General features: G+C 31.6%; 1 protein-coding gene and 1 pseudogene across 2 annotated transcripts; both read right to left on the bottom strand.

Moving 5' to 3' along the window:
* Window positions 1-11,017: 11,017 nt before the first annotated feature.
* On the bottom strand, window positions 11,018-13,045 carry LOC111291875 (transcription factor RAX3-like). The gene is made up of 3 exons (XM_022883983.2): window positions 12,510-13,045; window positions 12,278-12,407; window positions 11,018-12,193 (listed from the first exon to the last, which is right to left on the bottom strand). The coding sequence occupies exons 1-3, from the start codon at window positions 12,643-12,645 to the stop codon at window positions 11,398-11,400; spliced, it is 1,062 nt and encodes a 353-aa protein (XP_022739718.1). The 5' UTR covers window positions 12,646-13,045; the 3' UTR covers window positions 11,018-11,397.
* A 4,022-nt stretch (window positions 13,046-17,067) lies between these two features.
* LOC111291877 (branched-chain amino acid aminotransferase 2, chloroplastic-like) lies at window positions 17,068-23,778 on the bottom strand (annotated as a pseudogene). Its single transcript, XR_016345595.1, has 10 exons — window positions 23,495-23,778; window positions 23,339-23,433; window positions 21,929-22,105; window positions 21,387-21,563; window positions 21,167-21,322; window positions 20,374-20,472; window positions 20,121-20,237; window positions 19,253-19,354; window positions 18,298-18,404; window positions 17,068-17,373 (listed from the first exon to the last, which is right to left on the bottom strand). The product of XR_016345595.1 is annotated as a branched-chain amino acid aminotransferase 2, chloroplastic-like (transcript).
* Window positions 23,779-24,043: the final 265 nt, after the last annotated feature.

Raw genomic sequence — 24,043 nt, 5'->3', positions numbered from 1 at the left:
AGTCCATGCTTTTCACTTAAATTAGTAATTAAAGAGTACTGAGACCTTTTTTTTTTAAGAAATCTTTAATTTGAGGATAGAAAAAGAAATATAAGTGTTCAAATTTAAAACTTAAAATCCGTTAAATATTATATAAGTTAACTAAATTAAAGTTTTGAGATATTCTTGAATAGTTAACTAAATTAACTAAATTTATAGTCAAGATTTAAGAAAGCAAAGCATATCCATGAATGGTTTGGAGATTATGTCCATGAATAGTTTGGAGATTAAGTTTTCGGAGACTTAAAGGAAAATAGGATAAAAAAGAAAAAGGTATGGGAAAAGACTAGGAGGCTTCTTTCTCTCTTGCTACTAAAAGCTTCCATCATTCCATGCTTTTCACTTAAAATTAATAATCAAGGAGGACTGAGATCTTTGTTTCTTTTAAAGAAAACTACAGTTTGAGGATTAAAAAAATATAAAATATTAAAATTTAAATATTATATAACTGTATAAATTAATTAAACTAAATTTTTTATATATTTTTGGATGACTTAAAATCAATAAATACTTACTACTTTCTTTTATTTTTTTGTCAATAAAAAAATTCTAAAAGAAAATATGGTGTTCACTCTATTATTGTCAAACAAATTCAATTCTAGTTCATTACCAGTAAAAAAGTTTGATTGAAAAAAATAAAAAGATGATTAATTGTCATGCATTAATTATATATATAGCCATTTGTTTAGAATCACATAATCATTTTAGCCCAAATCTTTAATTTACTTAACTTTTGGTGCATAATTAGATCATAATTAACCAACCAAATTATGTGAAGATATCTTTTATACAATGATGCAATATATCTTCAAACATTTTAATATCTATAACGACTATATCATTATTTCTCATTATTTAAAGCTTTAGAGAATGCTACAACTTGCATCAGTTGCTAACGACCACCATATCTTAAGTATTAATGTAACTCGAATCATTGAATAATATTCAATAATAATATATAACAATTCGGTCTTCTTCATAATGATATTGAAAAGAAATAGAGAAATAATTTCTCTAAGAATTTATGAATATATCTATATGGTACATCCATATAAAGAAAGAAAAATATATGTACCTTATCATTATTAATTTGCATAATTATAGGAATTCAATTTAAGAATATAAGATTGTGCCAATAATTTTATGTTGTTCATTTAGCTACTATCACTATATATTAATTTTTTAGATATCTAGCTTATTTACTCAAACAAACGCTTGTGAACTCATGCTTACATACTTTAGTTGATTAGCATATATACCTAATTATTAGTTATTGAGACTAAGATATTTTGATGCAAACGATCAACACTGTTGATTTAAGGATTGTTTAACGGTGCTTGTTATTAATTAAGTATTTTTTTCACAAGAGAAAATGAATATTTTAACTAATTTAAAGTGCTTATAGGACTTATTTAAGTAACCGTCAACTGTTTTTCAGTACCTAAGTATTTACATGTTTCCTAAGCAAACAATACTAAAATTATGCCATAAAAGAGATAAAATAAGGGAGTATTTCGAATTTTTTTTTAATATTTGATAACTACTTTTTTTCCATAACACCACTCATTAACTGGGATACCAATATGGATTTGGATTCTCTATAGTTAGCTTTAACTAACGCAAAATCGATGATGTTACACCATTGATTGTTAACATTTTAATTAATTAATTAATTAATGTACGATCTACAATGAGTCAATAAATTATCTTCTTTCATATATTAAGAATAGAAATAGCATTTTTCCCATGGAATAGTTAATTAAGTAATTATGGTCTATTAAAGGCCAAAAAAAAAGTAATTACGATCTTTTAAATAAATTTCAATAGTTAATTTTGGTTCTATTTATTTGTTGGGCTATGTACATGTATGTCTCTAAGATAGGAGAGATGGGGTTTATCTTAAAAAAGAGTTTTCGTTTGAGTCAATCAAAATTTGGTGTTTTTATTATTCATACTTTCCATAAGGTCAATTCAATTGTCGATAGGCTCATCAAATCAGAAAATTATCGATTCAGTGATCTTGTAGTTTGGTTGTAAGGGTCTTTGGTCTTTTTGTTTTTTTCTTTTACAATTACCCTTCTTTCCATTTTTTAATAAAATAAAGCTATCTTTGCTTTTAAGAAAAAATATATTTTTATCTTTAAGCTTTAAACAAGAAATTAATTAAATTATATTATAACAAAAATAGAGAAACATATAACGTTTTTGCATTGCATGAATCATGATGATAATAATGATGATGATAATAAATAATCATTAATATTAATCAAGTAAGCAGCAGAAACATCAAACTAAGCTTTACCTTCTCTCTCCAGTGGATCGAATCCAACATATTGTCTGTTGCATGTGGCATGTGGGGGAGAAATCTCCCATTTTGCCAACTCCTTTTGACGTCTTAAACTAAACGATAAACCAAAAACATTATTTGCAGTATGCAATCTTTTTCAGTTACATAAATCTTTTAATTTCGAGCAAAAAAACAATTTATTCATTATTTGAAAAAAACAATTCTGGTTGTCCATGATATGCTGCAATACCGGTCGCAACTGTCCATGATCCTTACATGTGATGAAGGAGTTTGGTAGCTCTCAGTTCTCATAAATTAATGGTTTTTAGATTGAATAAAATAGAATTAAAAATCATTTAAAGAAGAAAGTGGGAGTTTCGGTGGATTTCATGTTCTTGTTTAACATTGAATGCATGTGCTATTGATAGAATTTTCTGGATTTCGCTGCACAAATTCTTATGAAACTCTGAGCCTAAGAACTTAAAATTTACTTCTTATTTTATATTAATGTCAACACGGTTTTAGTTAATTTAGTTTCTTCAATGCGTTTACGGTTCTGGACAGCAGATGAATTATATCAAAAATTTTCTAATTTGATCAGAAAGGAAATACCTTTTTCCTTGTGAAAGTAAACTGTTGAAGTGTCCCTTTGGCTGGGGAAAGAGAGGCAAGAAAGGTTAATCAGGCAGTTTTTAAGGGCCGGAAACAGCTAACTAATTGGCTTTTCATGCAGACATTGAAAGGAAAAAAAAGAAATGAAGAGAGACATGAAAACCAGTGATTAAGAAAGCTTTGTCTCAACAGCTTCTTAAACACCAACATCAAAATTAGACCATGATCACCCTTCCCTAATCCTATGCATTTATGTCCAAACTCAACAAAGATATGGGGGACAATGACATGAAAGAATTAAAGAAATTAAAAGATGTCATTTTATCAAAATGTCAGCAATTAACATTAAAAAGGAAACAAAAATCCCATCATATTTAAGATTTTTTTTTAACTGCAAACTGGGATGAGATAGCTTGCAGGCAAATTTAATGAGGTTGACATGAGAATTTGATTAAGTGGGTATGGGAGTCATGTGGGTTTCACATGAGCAAAAGCAGATCGGCACATGCAAAAGCCCAAAAGGAACGTAGAAGCCACCCGCCTGCACAATTCCGTAATATATTATATAAATACTTAGAATTAATATTGCAAACAAAATAAATTAGAGAGAGAGAGAGAGAGAGAGAGAGAGAGAGAGAATAAGTGTTTTTAATCTTTGAATTTGGCGCAGTGAAGGGTGCAAGCAACCTGGTATGCACTCCTTTAAGTGTTGCTCAGGCTCATGGATACATAGGGGACCCAGCTGAACATGGCCCAATGCTTCCCTTTCAGTGCTGCTGACGCCCTCCTCCCTAACCCACACATCCCATACCCAAAAAGAAGTTAAAAAAAAATGTAGAATCCTGAATCAGGTTCCCATCAAAGTGGGCTCCAGATGTAGATTGGTGTTATTGTTTTGGGGAATTTAATTCCGATTTTGAATGACTGAGCAATGAGAGTTTTCTTCTTACTTTTTTTTTGTCTTCATTTAGGACCATATGGAAAAATATAGGAAAGCTTTTGTTTAGAAAACGCGTGACCTAGGCATAACCCAAAGTATATTATGTATAGTATGCAAACCCTAACATATGTATTAAGTTAGGATTTTTCCCAGCAACTTAACTATCACTCCGTTATCTATACATTGAAAAAAAAAATAGTAATTCATCAAAAACACAAGATTTACAGTCATCTCGTTATTAGAATTTATATTTAATATCCAAACATTTGATTCAAATGGTAAATATATATATCATGCCAAAAAAAATAAAGTTCCAATCTTCATTTCTCAAACTAAAAAAAAAAACGTTCCTTTATAGAAAAAAAAATACTTAGAAAAACTTAACTCCTTAATTTACGTATAAGTGAGGTTTGTGTGTTGAGTTGATTAGAGTTGAGTGTTGAACTAATTAATGAAGGTCCATTACTAAACTTCATCACTAATTTTTATTGTCATGGGATTCTATTGATATATAAATCTGAATAAATATCCATAATCATATTGAGAATCCTATAAAACATTAATGTATGTTGGGGGAATTAATAATGTATTTTGCATATATAAAAAAATAATATTTGCAATGCATGTTATTCATCCCTATGAAGGTTCATGATTTCCTTCCATATATATATATATATATATATATATATATATATCTTCCTATTTGATATACTGTGTTCGGTGCCAAAAGGCAAAAGATTTTACAGTTTTCTTATGAAGTCAACAATCTTTTTTCTTTTTTCGACCCATACGTTTTCAGGATGGAGAAAAAGAGACGATGTCTTTTACACACGGGCGCTTTGTCCGGGAAAAGTATGTTCTCATGTTTTGTTGTGAATGAACAGCCAAGAACCTTTTTCAAAAGTTGGCTCTCATTGCTTAAGATCTTGCCTTGATTTTAACAAACATCTGCACTTGTAATAATTCTACCAAGCATGTATATATGCCAATGCCAGTCAGAGTTTGCAACATTAATAATATAATATACTTCTTCACAGCTTAATATTCCCTGTTTCTGTCGGTAGACTGTTGGATTTTCAGTTCTAGTAATCCGGTTCAATCTCTACGACCTCAAATATACAAAAAAGAAAAAAATACCCGGTTTCTGACTCTATTACTTCAGAAACAAAGTCAAGGCAGCACAGCAAGAAATGGTATCCAATTGCTTAATTTCCGTACACTTTCAGGGTATGCGCTGATTGAGTGACATCCCTTTTGAAACTGACATTGCTTTTGAAACTTACATTCCTTTCTCCCAACATTTAGCTCTCTTTTCTGCATTCAAAAGTGGAGAGATATCCCTGATATCCGGCTTAGTCATCAAGTGGTTTGTGACCGAAACTTTTGTTCTTACTTGCTTTATGAAAAATTTGCAACCGACCCTAGGTAGTAAAAGTATATTCTTTGAATGTGGGATTTTTGGCAAATCAGAAGAGTCCTTACCCCACGTTTTAATCAATAAAGCTAATCAAAAAAAGCAGAGGTTTAAAATGCTTTCATGAGATCATATTGGATTTTGATTTCTGCTCAACAAGTTGATCCCAGCCCCTACCTAAATACCTACTCTATATATGACAATCCACCATTAAACATCTTTACAAGTCTTTTAATGTGATTGAAAAGAAAGTGCTTTAACATGAAGCAAACTTACATATCTACTAGAGGGGATACAGCTTGAGACCGTGATACAAACAATGTCAGTATTCACCCTATAATATTATCTGCTGAATTTTGATACTCTCATCGTACTTTCGCCGAGGACCATTAAGCTAACCTGGAAGCCCAGCTTGATTCTCAATAGTTTTGGGCCATATATCTTTTTCTTCTATTGTGATTTATCCCTAATAGAGCCCACAAATAAATGATTAACAACTTGGAAGTTGAAAATGCAGAATCAGAAGGTGCCTTACTAATGGCCCACCAGGATTTGTTCGGTCCTAAATGATTAGATCGCAGTTTGAGAACTGGCCATACTTTGGGCCATTGTCAACAAACTTGTTCAATTGATTTGGGTAAGAGAGAATTTTCTGGGCCCATCATCAAAATCCCAATCAGGCTTTTAGTCGGCCCCCCTTTATGATCATGTTGTAGGAGGGAAAAGGAAAAATGATATGTTGAACCCCAAGGAAGATCAGATTCGGGGATTTGAAGCATTGCTTTTGTTGTTTCAGATTCAGCTTCCTTTTGTAATCATGTTCCTGGAATATTTCCCTTTCTTTTTGTTTTGGGGACAAACAACAATGCTCTAAAATCTACTCTCAAGGTAACTTTAAAGCAACAACGACATTTGGAAGCTTAAATTCTAGACACAAACATCCATGCCATGCTCACTCATCTCTCATTTGCACACTGAATTTTGGCTTTTGCTTGCTCCTTCAGGACATTAGTATCTTTTTTCGCTTGCCAATTTGAACAGAAATTTTAATTATTCTTGATTATTGCATCAACTGTTTTTTTTTTTTTTTTGGTATTTGATATTATCAGAATTTAACAATGTCTATTGAAACTAAAAATCAGACCACGTTTTTATTAGCCAATTGTCATTATTTTTTATAATATTGCTGTATAGATTACAAAAATCAACCAACTTCTTCAAGGAAAAAAAAATAAACAGAGAGATCCATTTTCACAAGGAAACAATCAAAATCTTTAATATAATAAAAACAAATTTGCTAACTTTGAAGATCAGAAACAATTGAGAATTTTTAAAAAATTGTATACTATATTGTTTTCGTGTTAGTGAGTGTCCACAGCACTAAGTATACTATAAAATAGATAAGTGGGATTGATTATTTTATTAGAATTTAATCCAAATTAAAATACCATAAAGCATAAAAGAATTTCGTCGGGAGGCTTTTGTCGCTTCTTGGGTGACCTTAAGCCTTCATTCAAGGTTTCATTTAGAGTTAAATATATATATATATATATATTGTATATTATATATTATATATATGGTCATGGGATTGACAGAATGTGCCCTTAAAAACTATAGTTAAAACTTTTGGTTCTATCTTTAGAGATTGTTTCTGTTTTGCTTCTTCTTCTAAAGGATTATTCCTTTCACTTAACCATTTTTTTTTTTTTAATTTGTAAGCTTTGGCACTTACCCACTTTTTCCCCATACACCAAAATGAGTTTGTTAATAAAGTATTAAATACTTAATTTCATTAATCAAAATTTAGATCTTGATAATTTCATAAAAAAATATGATTTGAGAACTAATTACATAATTAAGGGAAAAGTAAAATGATTGCTAATAGCATGTTGTTAGGATTAGTGATAATATTTTCTAGCAATATTGAAGAACATTTTTAATGTTAATATTTAATTAGCTGCAGTCCACTAGATAGACATTGACATTAGTGATCTACCACTCTAAATTTTCTAAAATTTCTTTATTAGGACACCAAATTGTGATTCATTTGACTAGAAAATCAAGAGGGGATGGGAGTGCTAAGTTTGAGTTTCTTCTCAAAAACTTGGTGCCATGGATTGTTGAAGGGAATTGAATAGTTTGACAGTTGCACAACATAATCTAGATTAAATTTGAAACCATTTGACAATATGGTAAGAGACGGCTAGTGCCATGTATGCAGTCCATTATTGTTGTTCAGTCCAAATAGATGTTCTCATTCATTGATGTCATTGCTTACATGTATAATATCCTTAATTTTGTTAACAAACTTTTTTGAATTAGATAGAAATAATTAAGTTACCTTTAGGAAGCTTCCTGGAAATTACGTAGACTACTACTACTACTACTACTACTTCTTTCTCTGGTTTTGGAGTTTTTCCTTTAATGCTTCCATAGTTTATTAAAATTATGTTTAATTCATGGATACAAGTAACCCTTATTATACTAACAATTAATGTTGGGAAATAATGTGGATGAGAATTCTGGCTGTCCATTTCAATTGTGATACATATCTTTGTAACTAATTGGCAAAGATCGTTGTACTAAAATATTTAATATGTATCCATGCATTACCTTAATCTGCTTTCTCTTGTTTTACATTGACACGCACTTTCTTTATTATTATTATTTTACAAAAGAGACCTATTTTCATGAAATTTGCACGTTGTTGTGAATTTTTGGAACAATTAAATATTGATTTCTTTTAGCTAGCTCCAAAATATAAATGTCAAGTTTGATTAATGAATGGATTATCTTCCAATACACGTTGGTTGAATGCAATGTCACCATAAGATATACATATTTTTGAAATAACTCCATAAGATATCTTATACTATTACATTGTGCATGTATGTTAATTTTAATTGTAAGTAAAAAAGTAATATGAATTAAATAAAATATTGTAATGGAATTGACATATGGCAAAATGCATTAGTCCATTAGTCATATGTAGAATTAAGATTTCAAACCACCTTGTGATTAAATAGTACAAATTAATATCAATGTTTTAATGTAAAAATAAGGATTAGATGGAAACAACTCAACATGTTGACAAAGCCATGTATATTTAACTTAAAAAAACAGAAAAGCTTCAAATGGTTTTGCACTGAATGATTGATTTGAGAATTGGCCTTTGCAAGTAGACTTCATGATTTCTACATATATGGACAAAATTAACCAACAGTTTCTTCGAATTATGTCAACCAATTCTAATTTAATATTTAAAAGTTACTATATTTATCTTGGCCTACCAACAAAATCAAGAGGAAAGTCAAGATTATAAAGCTAAACTAATAACAATTTCATCCAATTTGCAAGAGCTGCGTGTAAAATCAATTATCAATTGATTGAGTCCGTCCGGTTTTGACATCAAAGTAAGCACCTGGTCTTTGATAAAGATTTGATTGATGTTTGCATTACTTTACTTTGTGAAAGAATAATTCAAATAATAATAGCAATGCCTGGTTTTTTGGAAAGGACAGAGTCGTGTCTTGGTTTTGATGGATTTTTACTTGGTAGGTTTCCGAAAGTTTACTTTCATTAATTTTGTACCATATATGTATTCTGTAAATTTCATTTTCGTAAAGCATATTCGCATTCAACCAGGACGAAATTTTCATGACATCATGGTTTAGATGCCACTGACTTTATGAGATCAATGCTTATGAAACCTAAATCACAAGTTGTTAAAATTAGATAGGTAGAGCGTTGCGTTGAATGAGTAAAAAGCAACCAAAATAAAATCTCATGAACGATATAGCATTGGTCTATATCAAACATTCAACAATGATATTTGGAGCCAGGTGAGCAATATATAAGTTTATTATGAGAAAAGATAATTACTATAATGAGAATTTCCTTCTTTTTTTTTATTTTCTCCTCAATTTCTTCTTTTTATGGCTACCTGATTGCTAAACATTGAAAGTGATATGCATGATTGACTTAAAAAATACCTAAATCTTGAATGCTGCCTAGACTACAAAAGAACCAGGTCAATTTTGTTTAGCCTAGTGCTACTTCCTTTATCTTTTAAAGAGCATAGACCCATAAAACACAAATCTATGGTTTCATAATTTTTGTTTTCTTTTTCCCTACCATTGTCTCTTTCCTCCTAGAATATTCTCCCATATATCTAACATAATTGGGAAATTCATTTCATGACAACACTAATTAGCCTTGTTTTGAAGAAAAAAAAATAAAAGAAAATCCCATTATAGATTACCCTTTTTCCCTTCTGTCTCTTTCTCTTGATGAGTGAATAATGATGGATGACCATTAAAAATGATGAAAAGAAAGTGCATGCATGCTTAATGCTTTATCTCATTAGAGCATCCAAAGTCTATATATTATATTTGTAAGATAAACAGTTGATTAATGTACGAAAAGATTCAGCTTCAGATTTTGCTCCCAACCAAGGAAGTAATGCAATCAATTGCCACTTTTCACTAAGATCAAAAGAGAGAAATCAAGTTAACGCAACGAGAAATGATGAAAACAGTTACTATATTCAGTAGGGGGAAGAGCTAGAATATTTTTTTAAAATGCTGAATCAATGTTCTCCATGAATATCGTGGGAAGCATCTCATCTCTCTCAACTACGTACGTAATCTGCCTTAAGAATACGAACAAGAGACATGTTTCAAATGTTTATAATCTTTTTAACTTAGTGGGAGTAACTGTTTGGAAATAAATAATCGTTTTGAATACATCAGAGAGATAAGCAAAAGCTATATTGCCTGAACCTGTGAGTATCGTTTATGTTTAGAATATTGTGGATGATTACTTTCCCATTTTAATTCTTTCTTATTAATTAAAATCCATGCCATAAATGAAGAAGTGGAGGAACTCATGGGTGATTGCTAAATCTCTTCCACGTCTTAAGGTATATATAATTTTTTTTATAATATGATTAGGGGTATTTTCAATTACCTCCATCTTTTTTTTTTTTTGCATGATTTAAATGATGGACTTACTCATAACTCTCTGGTACACGTAGGATTTTATTCCTGAAATGCTCCCCAAAAATCAAACCTGATTGGAAAAAAAAATGAAAAACCTCATTTCTTTACCAACTAAACTAACTCTCTTGGGTCTTAAGGGTTTATAATTGATAGAATATAAGAAATTTTGTTAGTCCAGCTATATATGATATTTTATGTTTAACCAATATCAAGCAAACGAGACAAGATAAATCTTATAAAGAAAGTTTTAGAAAAACAATGTAATAATCCAAGTGAATGGCTGGTTTTATTGAGATAGGATAGGACAGTAGATATTCTGTTATAATCAAGCAGATGCTTGATCGACCCACCAGACAGAGAAAAATAGTGTAGAAAGTACTACTGGCCTGGTAACTTGATCAAGTTCACCTTATTATTTCTATTTCGAAGGACTATATGACATGGACTGAAAACATGTGCGTTCAAAGCTTCCAAATGTTTTAATTGCAGACATGAAGATAACAATAAAAGAATGCAGCCACAGTCAGATACCCAATTTGCTAGTGCCTAGGAAGTTGAGGCCAAAAGGTCAAAACACCTTTACAACTTTACTAATATGCCTTTTCATGGATGCCTAGAAGGGCCGGGGCTTTATGGCAGATGCAATTCGATCCATGTGTTAGAAAAAAAAAAGGTATACTTTTCTGCAGTTTAATTAAGAAATATACCATTAAGTTCCTCAGACAGTGCTCATCCAGGAGAACAGAAATTCAATATATAAAAGCATATTGATGTTCCAAATATGAGACTGAATTCAAAGTGCAAAGTAGATTTGGACTCAACGGCATATCTAAAGGATCAGGATTCCACATTCAGTATCATTGAACAAAGCAATCAAGTCTAGAAAGTTAAAAGCTAAAGAGAACCCAGAAGAGAAAAGTTGCTGATATAGATAAATATAATTAACTGATTTTGAGAAGAAAGTAAATAGCTTTATGAAAGTGGAAGTACAAAACAAAAAAGCAATCCTGCATGAATTCATTAGGAGATTTTCTGAAATTCTCTGACACCAAATTAATTCCCTAATTGGTACAAATTTACACCACCCATGTATACAGTGCTGATGTTATTGTGGCCCGAAGTAGCTTGATTCATCAAAGGTAGAAACTTGTGGCATGCTTTGTTGTTGGCAAACTTCAAATCCAGAGACAATTTGAGGATAGCCTAGTGAATTTATGTCTCCCCAACTGCTACTTTCTACGGAACTAGTCCCAGTACTGCTGCCATCGACCATATTGTTCGTTCCATAAAAACCTTCTAACCCATCCAATATCTGTTCATTGTTGCGGTAGATCAGCTCACTTAGCTCAGCTGGGAAACCATCAAGCCCTTGAAACATATCATTAGGACCAGCAGTTTCGTTAACATTAAAGTGGGTACTGTTTGTCACTTGAGAACAAGTGCTGTTTATGGGACTAATGGAAGATTCAGATGAAAGCATGTTCATGGAATTCTCATATAGCTGATCTTGAGCAAAGGAAACATCAAGATGGTATTGAAAATTCATGGGATTCGAGGTGGTGATGCTTGATTGTGGATGATCTTCTGAGAATCTTCCACCTAGTTTGATAAGCAAATTCCTGATGGACTCTTGGTCATTGAGATGAGGATCTTGGTTTGTGCATGTTAGGGGCATGACTGCTGGTAGCTGTGGCCAGTATGGGACTTGGCTCGCCATTCCAGGAAGCATATAATTCTCACTTTCTCTCTTCATCTCTTGCTTAAGGATGAGGCAGCTAGCTCTCCGAGCTTGTTGCTCTTTTCGCTGTTTGCCCAGGAGTTTCTTTTTGAGCCTTGTGTTCCAGTAGTTCTTAATATCATTGTCAGTTCTCCCTGGCAGTTGTGCTGCAATTATAGACCATCTGTGCATTCAAAAGAAACATATAAATTAGAGCTTGAATTATGTTAATATTAACGAGAAAAGATCATTATCATATTAAGGTTACCTGCTTCCAATGTTTATGTAAAGGCTGCAGATTATGTTATCCTCTTCTTCTGAGAACCCTCCATGCTTAATGTTGGGTCGAAGATAATTCAACCATCTAAGACGACAGCTCTTGCCACATCTCTTAAGCCCTGAAAACGGTAAAGATAAATTTAAACTTAGCTTAACTAAAAGAGAATTGAATATAGTGATCTAAGAAGTGGAAAGGTTAAATTCAACTTTAATTAGCTAACCTATCTTCTGAGGCAAGGCGATCCAGTTGCCACCAGTACCGTTTGCCTCTATATAAGCCTTAAGCTTGGCATCTTCCTCCGGCGACCATGGACCTCTCTTCACGTTAGCTTTGTCACAGCAAGGAGATCTCCCCATGTTTTATGTTTGTTGAGTTGAGAGAGTGAGAGAGAGTTTGATAGTTAGCCTCTATTTTCTTGTCACTTGACAACAATGAGAGTGGTTATATAAATACAGTTTTATATATATATATACACACACACCAAAAGAAGAAAAGAAAGGGAGACTATAATGGCCAGAGGAAGACAGACTTGGTGATATATAGAACTGTCTCCCCCAGGATTTCAAAAGGGGAATGAGAAAAAAGATTAAACTTTATGCATAAAATATTGAAGAAATTGAAAGTGCCAGAGCAGAAGACCAGGATTTTTCTTATTGTCCTGCTACCCCCCGAATCTGTATGATATAATCTAAATTCATTTATTTATATAATTCTTTATCATTTGCTTATTTTGATCAGCCATCTCCACAATTTGACTCTCTCTCTTCTCTGTTGCACCTTTGAGACATGATCAAAGGCTGCTCTTGCAATATGATGGCGATGATCATGTGGAATTAGTGGACCAAGCGAAGGAGATGATCAAATCAAATGGGTTGAATTGTTCCTCAGCTATACACATATGTGCCTTCCTCAGTAGCTCATTACTTAATTTATTATGTAAGAAATAAACGTCATTGTTTTAGAACAAATTTGGAAGAGACCAATCGCTGTTGAATGTGGACTAAATAAGAGCTGCTGTGACTTTATACTAATTGGATTCATGAGTTTTTTTTTTTTTTTTTGTTGGGCCTCCTCTTCTCATTTTATTTATCTTTAGAATTAACTATTTATCATTCAGTTTAATTTCCAGCATTTAATGATCAAGGTTTATATGACTCTATAATTAGTTTCTAGTTATATATCATTAACTTGTAACTTGTTTACAAACAACATTACATATCTACATATATGTATTAATTAATTAGTTAATTAATTAATGTGATTTTTTTATTTAATATTTAATTAAATGATAAGTATATATATTTTATTTGTTTCAATAGCATACTTGAATTCGCTTTCTTTTATAGTAATAAAAGAAAATTAATGTGGAGGTTTATTTTTGGGGAACAAAAAAGAGAGAATTTGGCTGGATTTGCCTCTTGTGATTTATTTTTTTTCTTTTTGGTTTTTTTTTTCCTTTCTATTTTTCTAGGATAGGTTAAAGTTGAACCGATATATGCTTTGACCGTCTAAATTTACCACTTCTATATTCAAAGATGAGATAAAAATGTTATTAATAGGTCACATGCCCTAATTAAACTTAGAACAAATTAAATTTATCCAGGCTATTTTTCTGGTCTTAAAAGGGAAATAACATAGGTAAAAAAAAAAAGTGATCTAGAATGGTTGAAATTGTCAAAATACCATGAGAACGTAGAATTTAAGGGGCATTCTGTTAGTTTAAGTGGCTAAATTAAAGGCCAAACAAGAAGAAAATTAATTACCATGATCTTGAACAGGAAAAACTCTAGCCGACGGTTTGAATTTACCACAAACAAATTGACCAATGATCAAATTGGGTCCTAATTGCAAAAAAGAACTGATATAAACAAAGTAGCGGAAGCAAGGGAACGAGGGAGGAAGCCCACGATCATATGTCAATTGCGTCACGAAACTGACCTTGTTTCCTTATGCATTTTACATTTCCAAATTTTGTAGCCTCACCTTCTTATTCACAATTGTCCACAATTTCCAAATTCTAAGCCTTAGTTCATTATATGCCCTTTAAATATTTTAAAATTATTTTTCAAATATGATTAAGATTTAAATTTGAAATCTTTAATTTTATAATTATTAATTTGAATTTTTTATAATTTTTCATTCAAAACAATTTTATCAATTTTTGAATAATTCAAACTCAAATTCTTTGATTTGAGATTTTATAATATTCGAACTAACTTCACAAATTAACCAAAATTTTATAAAACAGTTAGTATAAAATTAATAAGAAACTAAATTGTTAGTTTGTTCATTTCTCTTCACATTTTAATTAAGAGAAATAGAAAAGAAAATGAACCTAAAGAGGAACTGTAAATTAATGGATGAATTAATTTTTTTTGTTCTTTTTTCTTCAATTTTCTTTGGAGTTTATTATTCAAATAAGAAAATTCTAATCGTTTGTATCTTTTCACTTATCTCAATTCAAAGTTCAAAGTTAAAAAATCTTAATTATACTTAGCCTCCAATTAGTCTTACTAATTTGGAATACAAAGTACGGACTTCCCCACTACCCACTACTCTATTGTTCCATAAATAATGTTTTAATTTAACTTTCAAGTGTTAAACTTTTTCAATCATGACTTCATTTATTTTAAATATATTACTAATTAAAATATGACAAAAATATTTTTTAAAAGCCTTGAATAGGAAGTTTTCAATATAATTTTATAACAAATTAATTTTATAAAATATTTAAAATATTAATAACTGTAAAATAATCAAATCACACATAACTTATGAGACTGAGAAATATATAATAAGATTTCTTAATTATGAATTCTTAAAAGCAATCAGAAAGAGAGGCCGACATAAATGCAAAGAAAAAAAAAAAAAAACCTTATCAACTCGTAAAAGATGAATGACTTGACTTGAGATCTTATCTAAGATAATGAGGAAAGTCAAAATATGACAATATACTTAAAAAATTGATGTTGAATCTTCTTTTTTACATGTGGTTTGATTTCTTTGTTGATTTTTAATCCTTTGGTTACATTGGCTAAAGCCTTGAAATGTTAATACTACTTTTTACCTCTACTACTATTACTAAGTAAATTATATAAAAAAATAAAACAAGTGATTAAAGTTAAAGTACCCAACATTTTCAACACGCAATCAAATGGAAATGGTCTCCTTGGTAGGCCACAGCACACCAGCTAGACTATGAAAGAGTCTTTGACAGTCTTTTCTACATCTCGAGCTGTACAGCTTCGAGATCAAATCTTTTCTTTTTGTCCTCAAGGCATCTTTCTCTAACGATGCTTTGTATAGTTTATTTATGTTTCTCTAGGTGTTTTTCTAACGACATTGGCTAATGCAAATATGACATTGTTTGAAAAGACAGAAAGGGGGAGGGGATGACCATTGGAAACTAGCTACTGCTAGGAGGAAGCTGCTGTTCATATATTGATTAAAATAAACCCAAAGATAGGGAAAGCCACTTGCGTTGATTAGGTGATCATGAGATAAAATCATCTCATAATGATGAGATAATGATCACGCCATTTTGTTCTTGTATTTGTTCATTCAAGGTTATTAACTTATTATCTAGCTAGGTAATAATTTTACATTACATATATGGTTTCTGTAAGAGAGAAATAAATAACTTGAATAATTCATTCATCTTTTTTAAGAAGTAAATTTTGGTAAAGTTGGAGTTCAATAATTCACAGGATTTGCAATTCTTTTGCCATTATTCCCTAAGGTTCGATCTCTATTTATAAAAAAACAATAAAAAATTGGAAGAAATTAATGAAAAGGAAGAAGGCTATATATTACTATCTCTTTATTGGATTCCTATTTACGATAAGGAATGAAAGGATTAAAAAAGAGTGATAAATAAATTTTTTTTCTTTGTTCCTCTCTCATGATCATTTGAGGAAGCCATTGAATTGAATCTCATGATAGAAGACCCTTCTACTTCCAACTCAATAACTTCCTTTTTTCTTCTTTCCCATGTATTGCCAAACAAGATCTTCCATGCATTATTCAGTTCACACCCTAGAAATAATTTCAATCAACGTTTGGCTCAGTCCATAACCAGCATGAACTCTTTCAAAGCTTTTCTCCTCCATTTCAATGAACACAGTTTTTTCACCTAATTTGAAACTCGAAAATTCTGGACTTTCATAAGAAGAAAAATACGAAATAAAGAATAACATACGTGGAAGATTTCAGCAACAGGAAGGTTCTCTATTGAATTTTGAACTAGTAGAATTTTTTACCCATTTTCAGCCTTGGCTACAATTGAGGAGGACGTTACGAATTCCAACACCAGAATTTGAATCAAATAAATTACTTCTCAATTTATCTTATAATTTTAAATTCATTTTTTTCCATGCCGAATGATGTAAGACTTTTGTTCTATTCAAGATATGGCATGTGCTGTCGACCCGGCACAGTAAAGGTTTCTTAATCATATTTTGTTGCCTTACTTGCAATATGTTTCCAAACGATTGGAAACCCTAATGACAAACACTTCACTCTCTGAATTAAAATATAAAAAAATGAAGTGAAAAAGATGTTTGTGGAGAAAACAAAACAATGGTTTTGAAAATTATGATTGACATCTAGAAACATATATACAGGGGTCGCTTGGTTTTGAGTGGCCAAGAAACATGTGAAAGACTTTATCATCAATGTTATAAATGTAAATACATGCACCTTGTTTTTCAAACCTAATTACTGTAACCCCAAGGAATTTAAAGTTTAATGTTTAATTTATGATTTAAATGCGAGAACAATTTAAACTAAAATTTTTGAAGAATGATATAATAAACTGATCGATTAATCGATCATCATATTATCTGTAGCCCATGCATGAGATTCGATACCATGTCATGCAAAACATGAAAAACGTTGACTGACTCTATGCAGTCCATAGTCAAGCCTTGTAGTCAATAAGGGCGATACTTCTGGAATTGATCACTGCGACAACAAATCTCCCCTTAAAGTATGAAATGATTGAAACTTTCCCGTGCTTGGCCTTTTCTCCTCCATGAGAACCTGAAATGCAAGTCAGCAACGCTGTTTCTCTCTTTTTGCTGCTGCTGTTAAGTTGAAGCAGAATTGGAAGATATTAAAGACATGTTTAAGAGGTCAAAAGAGCAAAGAAAAGACGAAATTTGCGGATAAACGACAGATTCTTGGTTAGTAACTTTAGAAGTTTCAATATTGGTATACATGGCTGTCATGCAATTTTGATTAATTTAATATTAAATTGTAGTATTTTATTCAGACCGTTTCCACAAGCCAAAGCGTTCTTGTAACAATTCTAGAAACCCTGGTGGAACTTCCATTGTTTTTTCAAAAGAAAATTAATAAATTAATACTAAGGGAAAATGTTGAAACATCTTAGGCTTTTGTCTGTGTTTCAGCTTATCTGCCAATTGATTTTGAAACACCATCTTCAATCGTTCATCACAAATTAACAGGAAGCCATGGACAAATAACTCTCATAAGAGCATGTTTGGGTAGTTTTTTAACACAACACATGAATGAAAGGAAGAATTAACGAATTACTAGTTTTCTACTTAATAGCTAGAGATGTTATGGGCAGTATTAGACATGACCAGCTCTGACCTGACAACCCATCTGTTAATATAAAACTATATATTAGTAAAGAAAGAAGAAAGCATTTTAACTAAGGCAGTGATGTCTCTGCAGAAGTCAAAACATGCAAACCTGTTATGCACTGTGTAACAAATATCATCTTTTTTCCTCCACTCAATGTACATCTAAAAGTTAAGCTCAACTAAAACCACTCGAAATTTTCCATACAACTGGAATGTTAAAATCCTATTTTACTAAAATAATAGCCCCATGCAAAAGTAACTAATAAATGCTTCACGCCTACCATCTCCATCTCCCACAATAAGAGACAATAGTAAAAATGGAAGATGTAAACTGAATATGAAGAACTAAAGTTATAAGGTTAAGCAAAAAGTATTTACTCGTCTGCACAGTGAATTTACCTTTTACCCTTGTAAGTAAAGCTGCCAACAGGTGACTCTACTACCGCGGTCCCAGTGCAAAACACTTCGTCAGCATCAAGCAATTCATCTACTGGCACGAGGCGCTCCTCAACTTGCATCATCAGCAGATGAACATTAGGAAGTAATCCAAGGAGCTCCATCACATACTCTCACTGATGCAGACAAGCTACAATAATTATGTCATACAATATGAAATTTGACAATTTATTAACTCAATCGAGAGGAAACCATGCATATAAAAGGAGAAAACAGTGGCTGCATCGTAGAGTATTGTAGAATACCTAGCAACACATTCAGAATATATAGACAGGTGAAAAATTTTATTAACAAGAAAATAGCTCGATGTCATTTTCCTGTTTTCTCCAAGTTCTAAGATCTGCAAGCCTCTACCATTAAAAAGTAATTCTAAGTGATTAAGAAGAAAAACAAAGGGATGGAAACCACTCTGAGGCATTCTTTCATAAGCAAAATTAGTCAAGAAACACCAAGACTTCTATCCACATTGCAGATACCAAATCCTAGACAAACTCCATGATATCATGTGAATTTAGAACCATAGGACTCCGATAAAAACCCTGTTCATAATTTGATTCCTGAATCATTGATGTCTAGGAACTCTTATGTGCAGGCTACAAAGAATATGTGCTTGTTATGTACAACTCTATTATTTCAGCAACAAGTCTGAAAGACAATGCAAGGACTCCAGGAAAAAGTATGAAAAGAATCTCAATTGCTGTCCATTGTCAAAGAATAGGGCTTTCGCAAAGCCCACTTTATCCTACAAGAGTCTGATTACTTGAAACTCTAATATTTAGGAGACAAGAGCTTCTATGCTAGCATAAAAATAAGTCCAACTCCAATTATATACATTGCTTGTTACACGTAGCATTGCTTTTGACAATGAATTTATCAACAGTCTTCTAAACTGCAGAACAAGTACCTGGAACCCTTGGCTTCGAGCAACATCAATTATACTCTTTCTTGTGATGCCTGGTAAGATTGTTCCCATTATCGCAGGAGTAGAGATGACATTACCCTAAAACACAAAAAATAAGTTAAAAAAAAAGCAATACATTGGGATCAACTATGCTATCTCAATATGTTTTAGCTCATCAACCACAGTTGAGTACAGAAAGATCTAAAACAAGCCTAATTTAACTCAGAAATATAAACTCTTCGACAGCATTTTATCCTTAGAAACAGAATAGCTTCCAGATGTTTAATTGAAATCATTTAAGCATAAATATTTTATTGTAATTAGATTAAACAACATAGCCTTACAGATTGACCAAACTACACAAGTATTTAGAGATACAAGATTTAACAAAGATGGATTCTAAATAGCTACATCATAGTAAAAGTAAAATTTATAATGAGTGGCTGTAGTGCCAAAGCTATATGTAAGAGTTATTCAGTTAAAGTCAAGACAATATGGCAAAGATGGTAGCCTCAATTTGCAGTTGAGTGCCACCGAAAAACTACAAGGGTGGAAGCCTTGTTTTTGATTCTAGTGCATAATGTTAACATTCAGGTTGAAGACAAAGAAAGGAGATCATGGTAACAGAACATGGTCCACTGAAAAAGCATAGTTATGAAGTTTCAATATTAAGACACATATATGTGGAACACATTGAACAAGATTTTCAAAGAGGGGGAAAATGCAGAAAGGTAGGGGCAATATCCTGCTTAAAGGAGATTGATGTTTAGCACTGCTTCTACTTGTGATAAAATGAATAATGCAAACAAAGCTTGATGATAAAAATATATATATTAATTACCAACAAATAAGTTAACCATAATACCTTCACCATGAAAATGTTGCAGGAAGAAACTTCCTCCAAATACTTTTTGTGAACACAATCAAGATAAAGTACATCAGAACATCCTTTGGCTTTGGCAGCAGATTGCGCCTTCAGAACCTACTTATATGATATAAAGAGACAGCATCAAAGTAGAAAATTTAATCAGTTTCATTGTTTCACTATCAAAAACTTTCAACCGTTGAGGCAAATAAATTGGTGAAACGATTCACCAAGCAGCAGAAGGCTAGCTTACCGCAGCATAATTTCCGATAGCTTTAACACTGCCAGTGCCACCAGGAGTGGCCCGATGCAATTCATGCTCAACAATTAAATTTATTGGAGCAACACCTTCCTGGAATCATAAATAAATTATGGTGAATGAATAATTATCATATGATGATTTGCCAAAACTATCAAAACAAGGAAACAGAAGGAATACCAAAGAGTAAACCTAATGCAAATGTTTGGCCAAAAAGGGAAAAAAGAACACAAATGCAAACGATTACACCTCCAAACAGAAAGCTAATAGATTGATAGTATGAACCTTCATTAAAGTAAGAACATGGTAGAGGGAGAAGGATTTTAGACTTAACAGAGCACAATCACAAACAGTTGCTTATCTCAAACGGATCAAAGAAAAAACCATCTTTATTGAGCACTAATTTGGCAGTTATAAACATAAGGCCAACAGAATGTTTCTGAAATATTGGAATGTAAAATTATGATACCTAATGGTAAAACAGTCTATGGCTCAACATGGATACACACATCGGAAAATATTCCACATAAAACAGCACTTCATTTTTCTATTCGGATTTGTTATACTAGTTTCAGGATAAAGTTACTTTGCATACAAAGTCATGCTAATATTTTCCTCCAAGTTTATGTATAGAGATATAACTTTAAGCCTTTTCATGGTTATATATATATATAAAAGAACCTTAAAACAAATTATAGAGGTAACATATCCCTCTTGCTTGGCCAAAGAAAAGGAAATTTAATTATGCTTATGCATGACTAAAAATCAAGCAACGAAGATAATAAACCTTAAAATAGTTTCCCACAGGTGAGACATAAATAAGAAATGTTTACTCAGGAGCAGGTGAAACACCAAGGACAGCTCCATTCCACATGAGCAATGGCCTGATATACAAGGTCCCTTTACCTGGCGGGGGAACCCGAAATGAGAAATTAACAATTCACTCATAAAACAGGTAAACCCAATTGCTAACCAAACTCATGCTTTAAATCAAGGTTATTAGTTACCCAACGTTTGTTTGCCAGGACAGTTTCCTTTACAGCTTCCACAAACTGCTCAACAGTGGGTGATGGCATGCATATCATCTCTGCACCCAGCCCCATTCAAAAAGCATTCTCCCCAGGACGAAAAAGAAGAATATTACCATCTTCTTTCCTGTAGGCTTTCAGACCTTCAAATAATCCCTAAAGACACAAACGAGAAAATGATGGCGGAAGAGATAGAAAAGAGAACCACTATATCATGATGCTTAAAGACAAATTGGAAAAAAATAAGTTTTACACAGAAAAATAAACAGCAAATTATCTTAGAGCAGATATCACACATGATGAACTATCTCTTTCTTTTTCTTTTTTAGAGGGAGGTGGTGAAGGAGGTCATGTTACATAGTATAGGTATATAACTAACTAAATTTGTAAGCATCTGCAAATAAAAATAGATGCATGAATACAGCAAAGAAACCATCATAACCATAATGGATAAGTAGGAGAATGAAATCTAAAGCAAGAGCGGAAGATAAAATTTAGATATGAAAGTTAAGAAATCAGACCTGTCAATAATTTAAGACCCCAGCTGAGGGTTTAATTCAACATTTCCAAACCTTTGTAATTCACATCTACAGAAGTTTCCACCTTTAGTAGATTTCATCATATGCATATAATCAGTAGGAAGAAACCCAAATCCAAGATTGTCCCACGCTATATCAGTTAATTCGGATGCTTCAGTGCTGCATTAAATACAACTGAGTCAAATGCAAAAAAGAACAAAAATACGACCATTTAGGATCGAACGAAGCAAAATAACAAATGAAATTTAATAATATCATAATATGTTACCTATAGCAGAGAACTTTTCAAGAACACAAGAAAATAAAAACGTTTTCTCTGTTGAGCTATTTTTTAAATGTCTCCACCTTTAGAAGAGATTTAGGATGGAAGGAACCAGCAATCATACTGAGGATACAGAAGCTTTTTAACACAAAAAAAAATCATTTCTTTCATACTAAAAAAGAAACTAAATTTCACTTCTTATTAGCCTAAATTTTAGCATTTCTCTTGGCTTCTCTAGTTATGTAAATTTCCAAATTACTGGATGAATTCTGATTGCATTGATAATTAGCTTCAAGGCTCCATTTGCAAGCAATCTGCTCTGTTATAAAGGAAAAGCAACGGCAAATAGAGCAAAATGCAAATTTCATTAAGCCAACAAAAAACAAGTAAATGAAAGCATATAGAAGCATAGCCATAAGTTTTTGCAAATCATAAATTTTAAATTTTAAAAGCCTATTCCATAAGTACCCAATTGTTACCTTTTTATTCATGCAAAAGTGTCAACCAAAATGAAGTCTAAATCTATTTTATTTATGTACTTTTTCTTTTTTAGCTTTTTCCCAAAAGAAAGAATCTAATTTTAGTCTTTCCTTTATTGTTGCTTTAGCTAATAGCTATATGCTTTTTGTTTTATAAAAAATTTGCCATAAAGTAAGAAACTAATAATTCATAGAAAAAAGAAACTAAACAAATAGTTAAAATGAGACAATAATTCAAACACAGTTATTCAAAAATATTTTTAATTAAAGAAAAATGTCATTCCCTTTTGTATCAAAATGCAATTTTGCAGTACTTCTTTTTCTTCATAAGCAAAAAAATAAGTTGAAAAAAAAAAAAGAAATAACCATAGAAAACCTTAATGATTAATAATAGATGGATCTTCCAAACAAAGCAAACAACAAACACAGCTGCTAATGCTATCTTTTCTTACACTTTATATAGAAAAATTAAAACTTTGGAAAAAAAAGTTCTTTGACTAAAAAAATTCAAAAACAACAAAAAGTTACTGAAAATGAGCCTAAATTGAAGATAAATAAACAAAGAAAGCAATGAATTGAACAAATGTAATGCAATTTGATCATGTAATTTCAATTTTTAAATCTTTAGAGTAAAACAAAAAGAGTGCGTACCTATAAGAATCAGATAACACAGCAGCAATCTTGAAAGGAGAGTTAGCTTCATTAACATTGCTGCACGAAGCAGAAGCTAAAACTTGCTTCCGTAACTGCAAAAGAAACGCATGAGTAAATAACCAAAACCAAATACGCAAGAAGAAGTGAAGCTACCTTAAGAAATTGTGGCGGAGAGATACCCGTGCGTTGAGAGGAGGAAAGAGGAAGAAATGTGGCGGCTGCGAAGGCGGAAGTGGAGAAGGAAGAGCAAGAAGAAGGGCAAAGAAGGTAATTTGGCTGGAGACTAGCCAGAACGGCGCTGCTCTCCATTTTCTCTCTCTTTTTTTCTCTGCCAATAAAATTGTTTATTTTTTTTATCTTTCCTTTCTGCGTCTCTTCAGTCTTCCCATACTATATTTTCTCTTTGGTCAACAAAATGGAAAGTTTAAAGTTTAGATTTGCAGATGGTGGCTCAAGCTGACTTGGATACTCTTGTTGCCTTTATCAAATTTAACCTCAGCCAGTCTGTGCTCTTAAAATAATAAAATTCAATTTAATACTACTTATAATTGTTATATTTTTTAAATAAATTTAAAAAAACTTATTATTGATAATAGTATTTATATTAAATACAATAATAATAATTAATCTAATAAATTCCGATACATTGAAAATTATAATTATCTAAGAAAATTTGGAATTTTTGGCAGATTCGTCCGGAGA

Source organism: Durio zibethinus, chromosome 10 (genome assembly GCF_047325235.1).
Source record: "Durio zibethinus cultivar Kanyao isolate XHJ-2024 chromosome 10, ASM4732523v1, whole genome shotgun sequence".
NCBI classification, from domain to species: Eukaryota; Viridiplantae; Streptophyta; class Magnoliopsida; order Malvales; family Malvaceae; genus Durio; species Durio zibethinus.
This window is presented reverse-complemented; position numbering and strand designations above follow the sequence as displayed.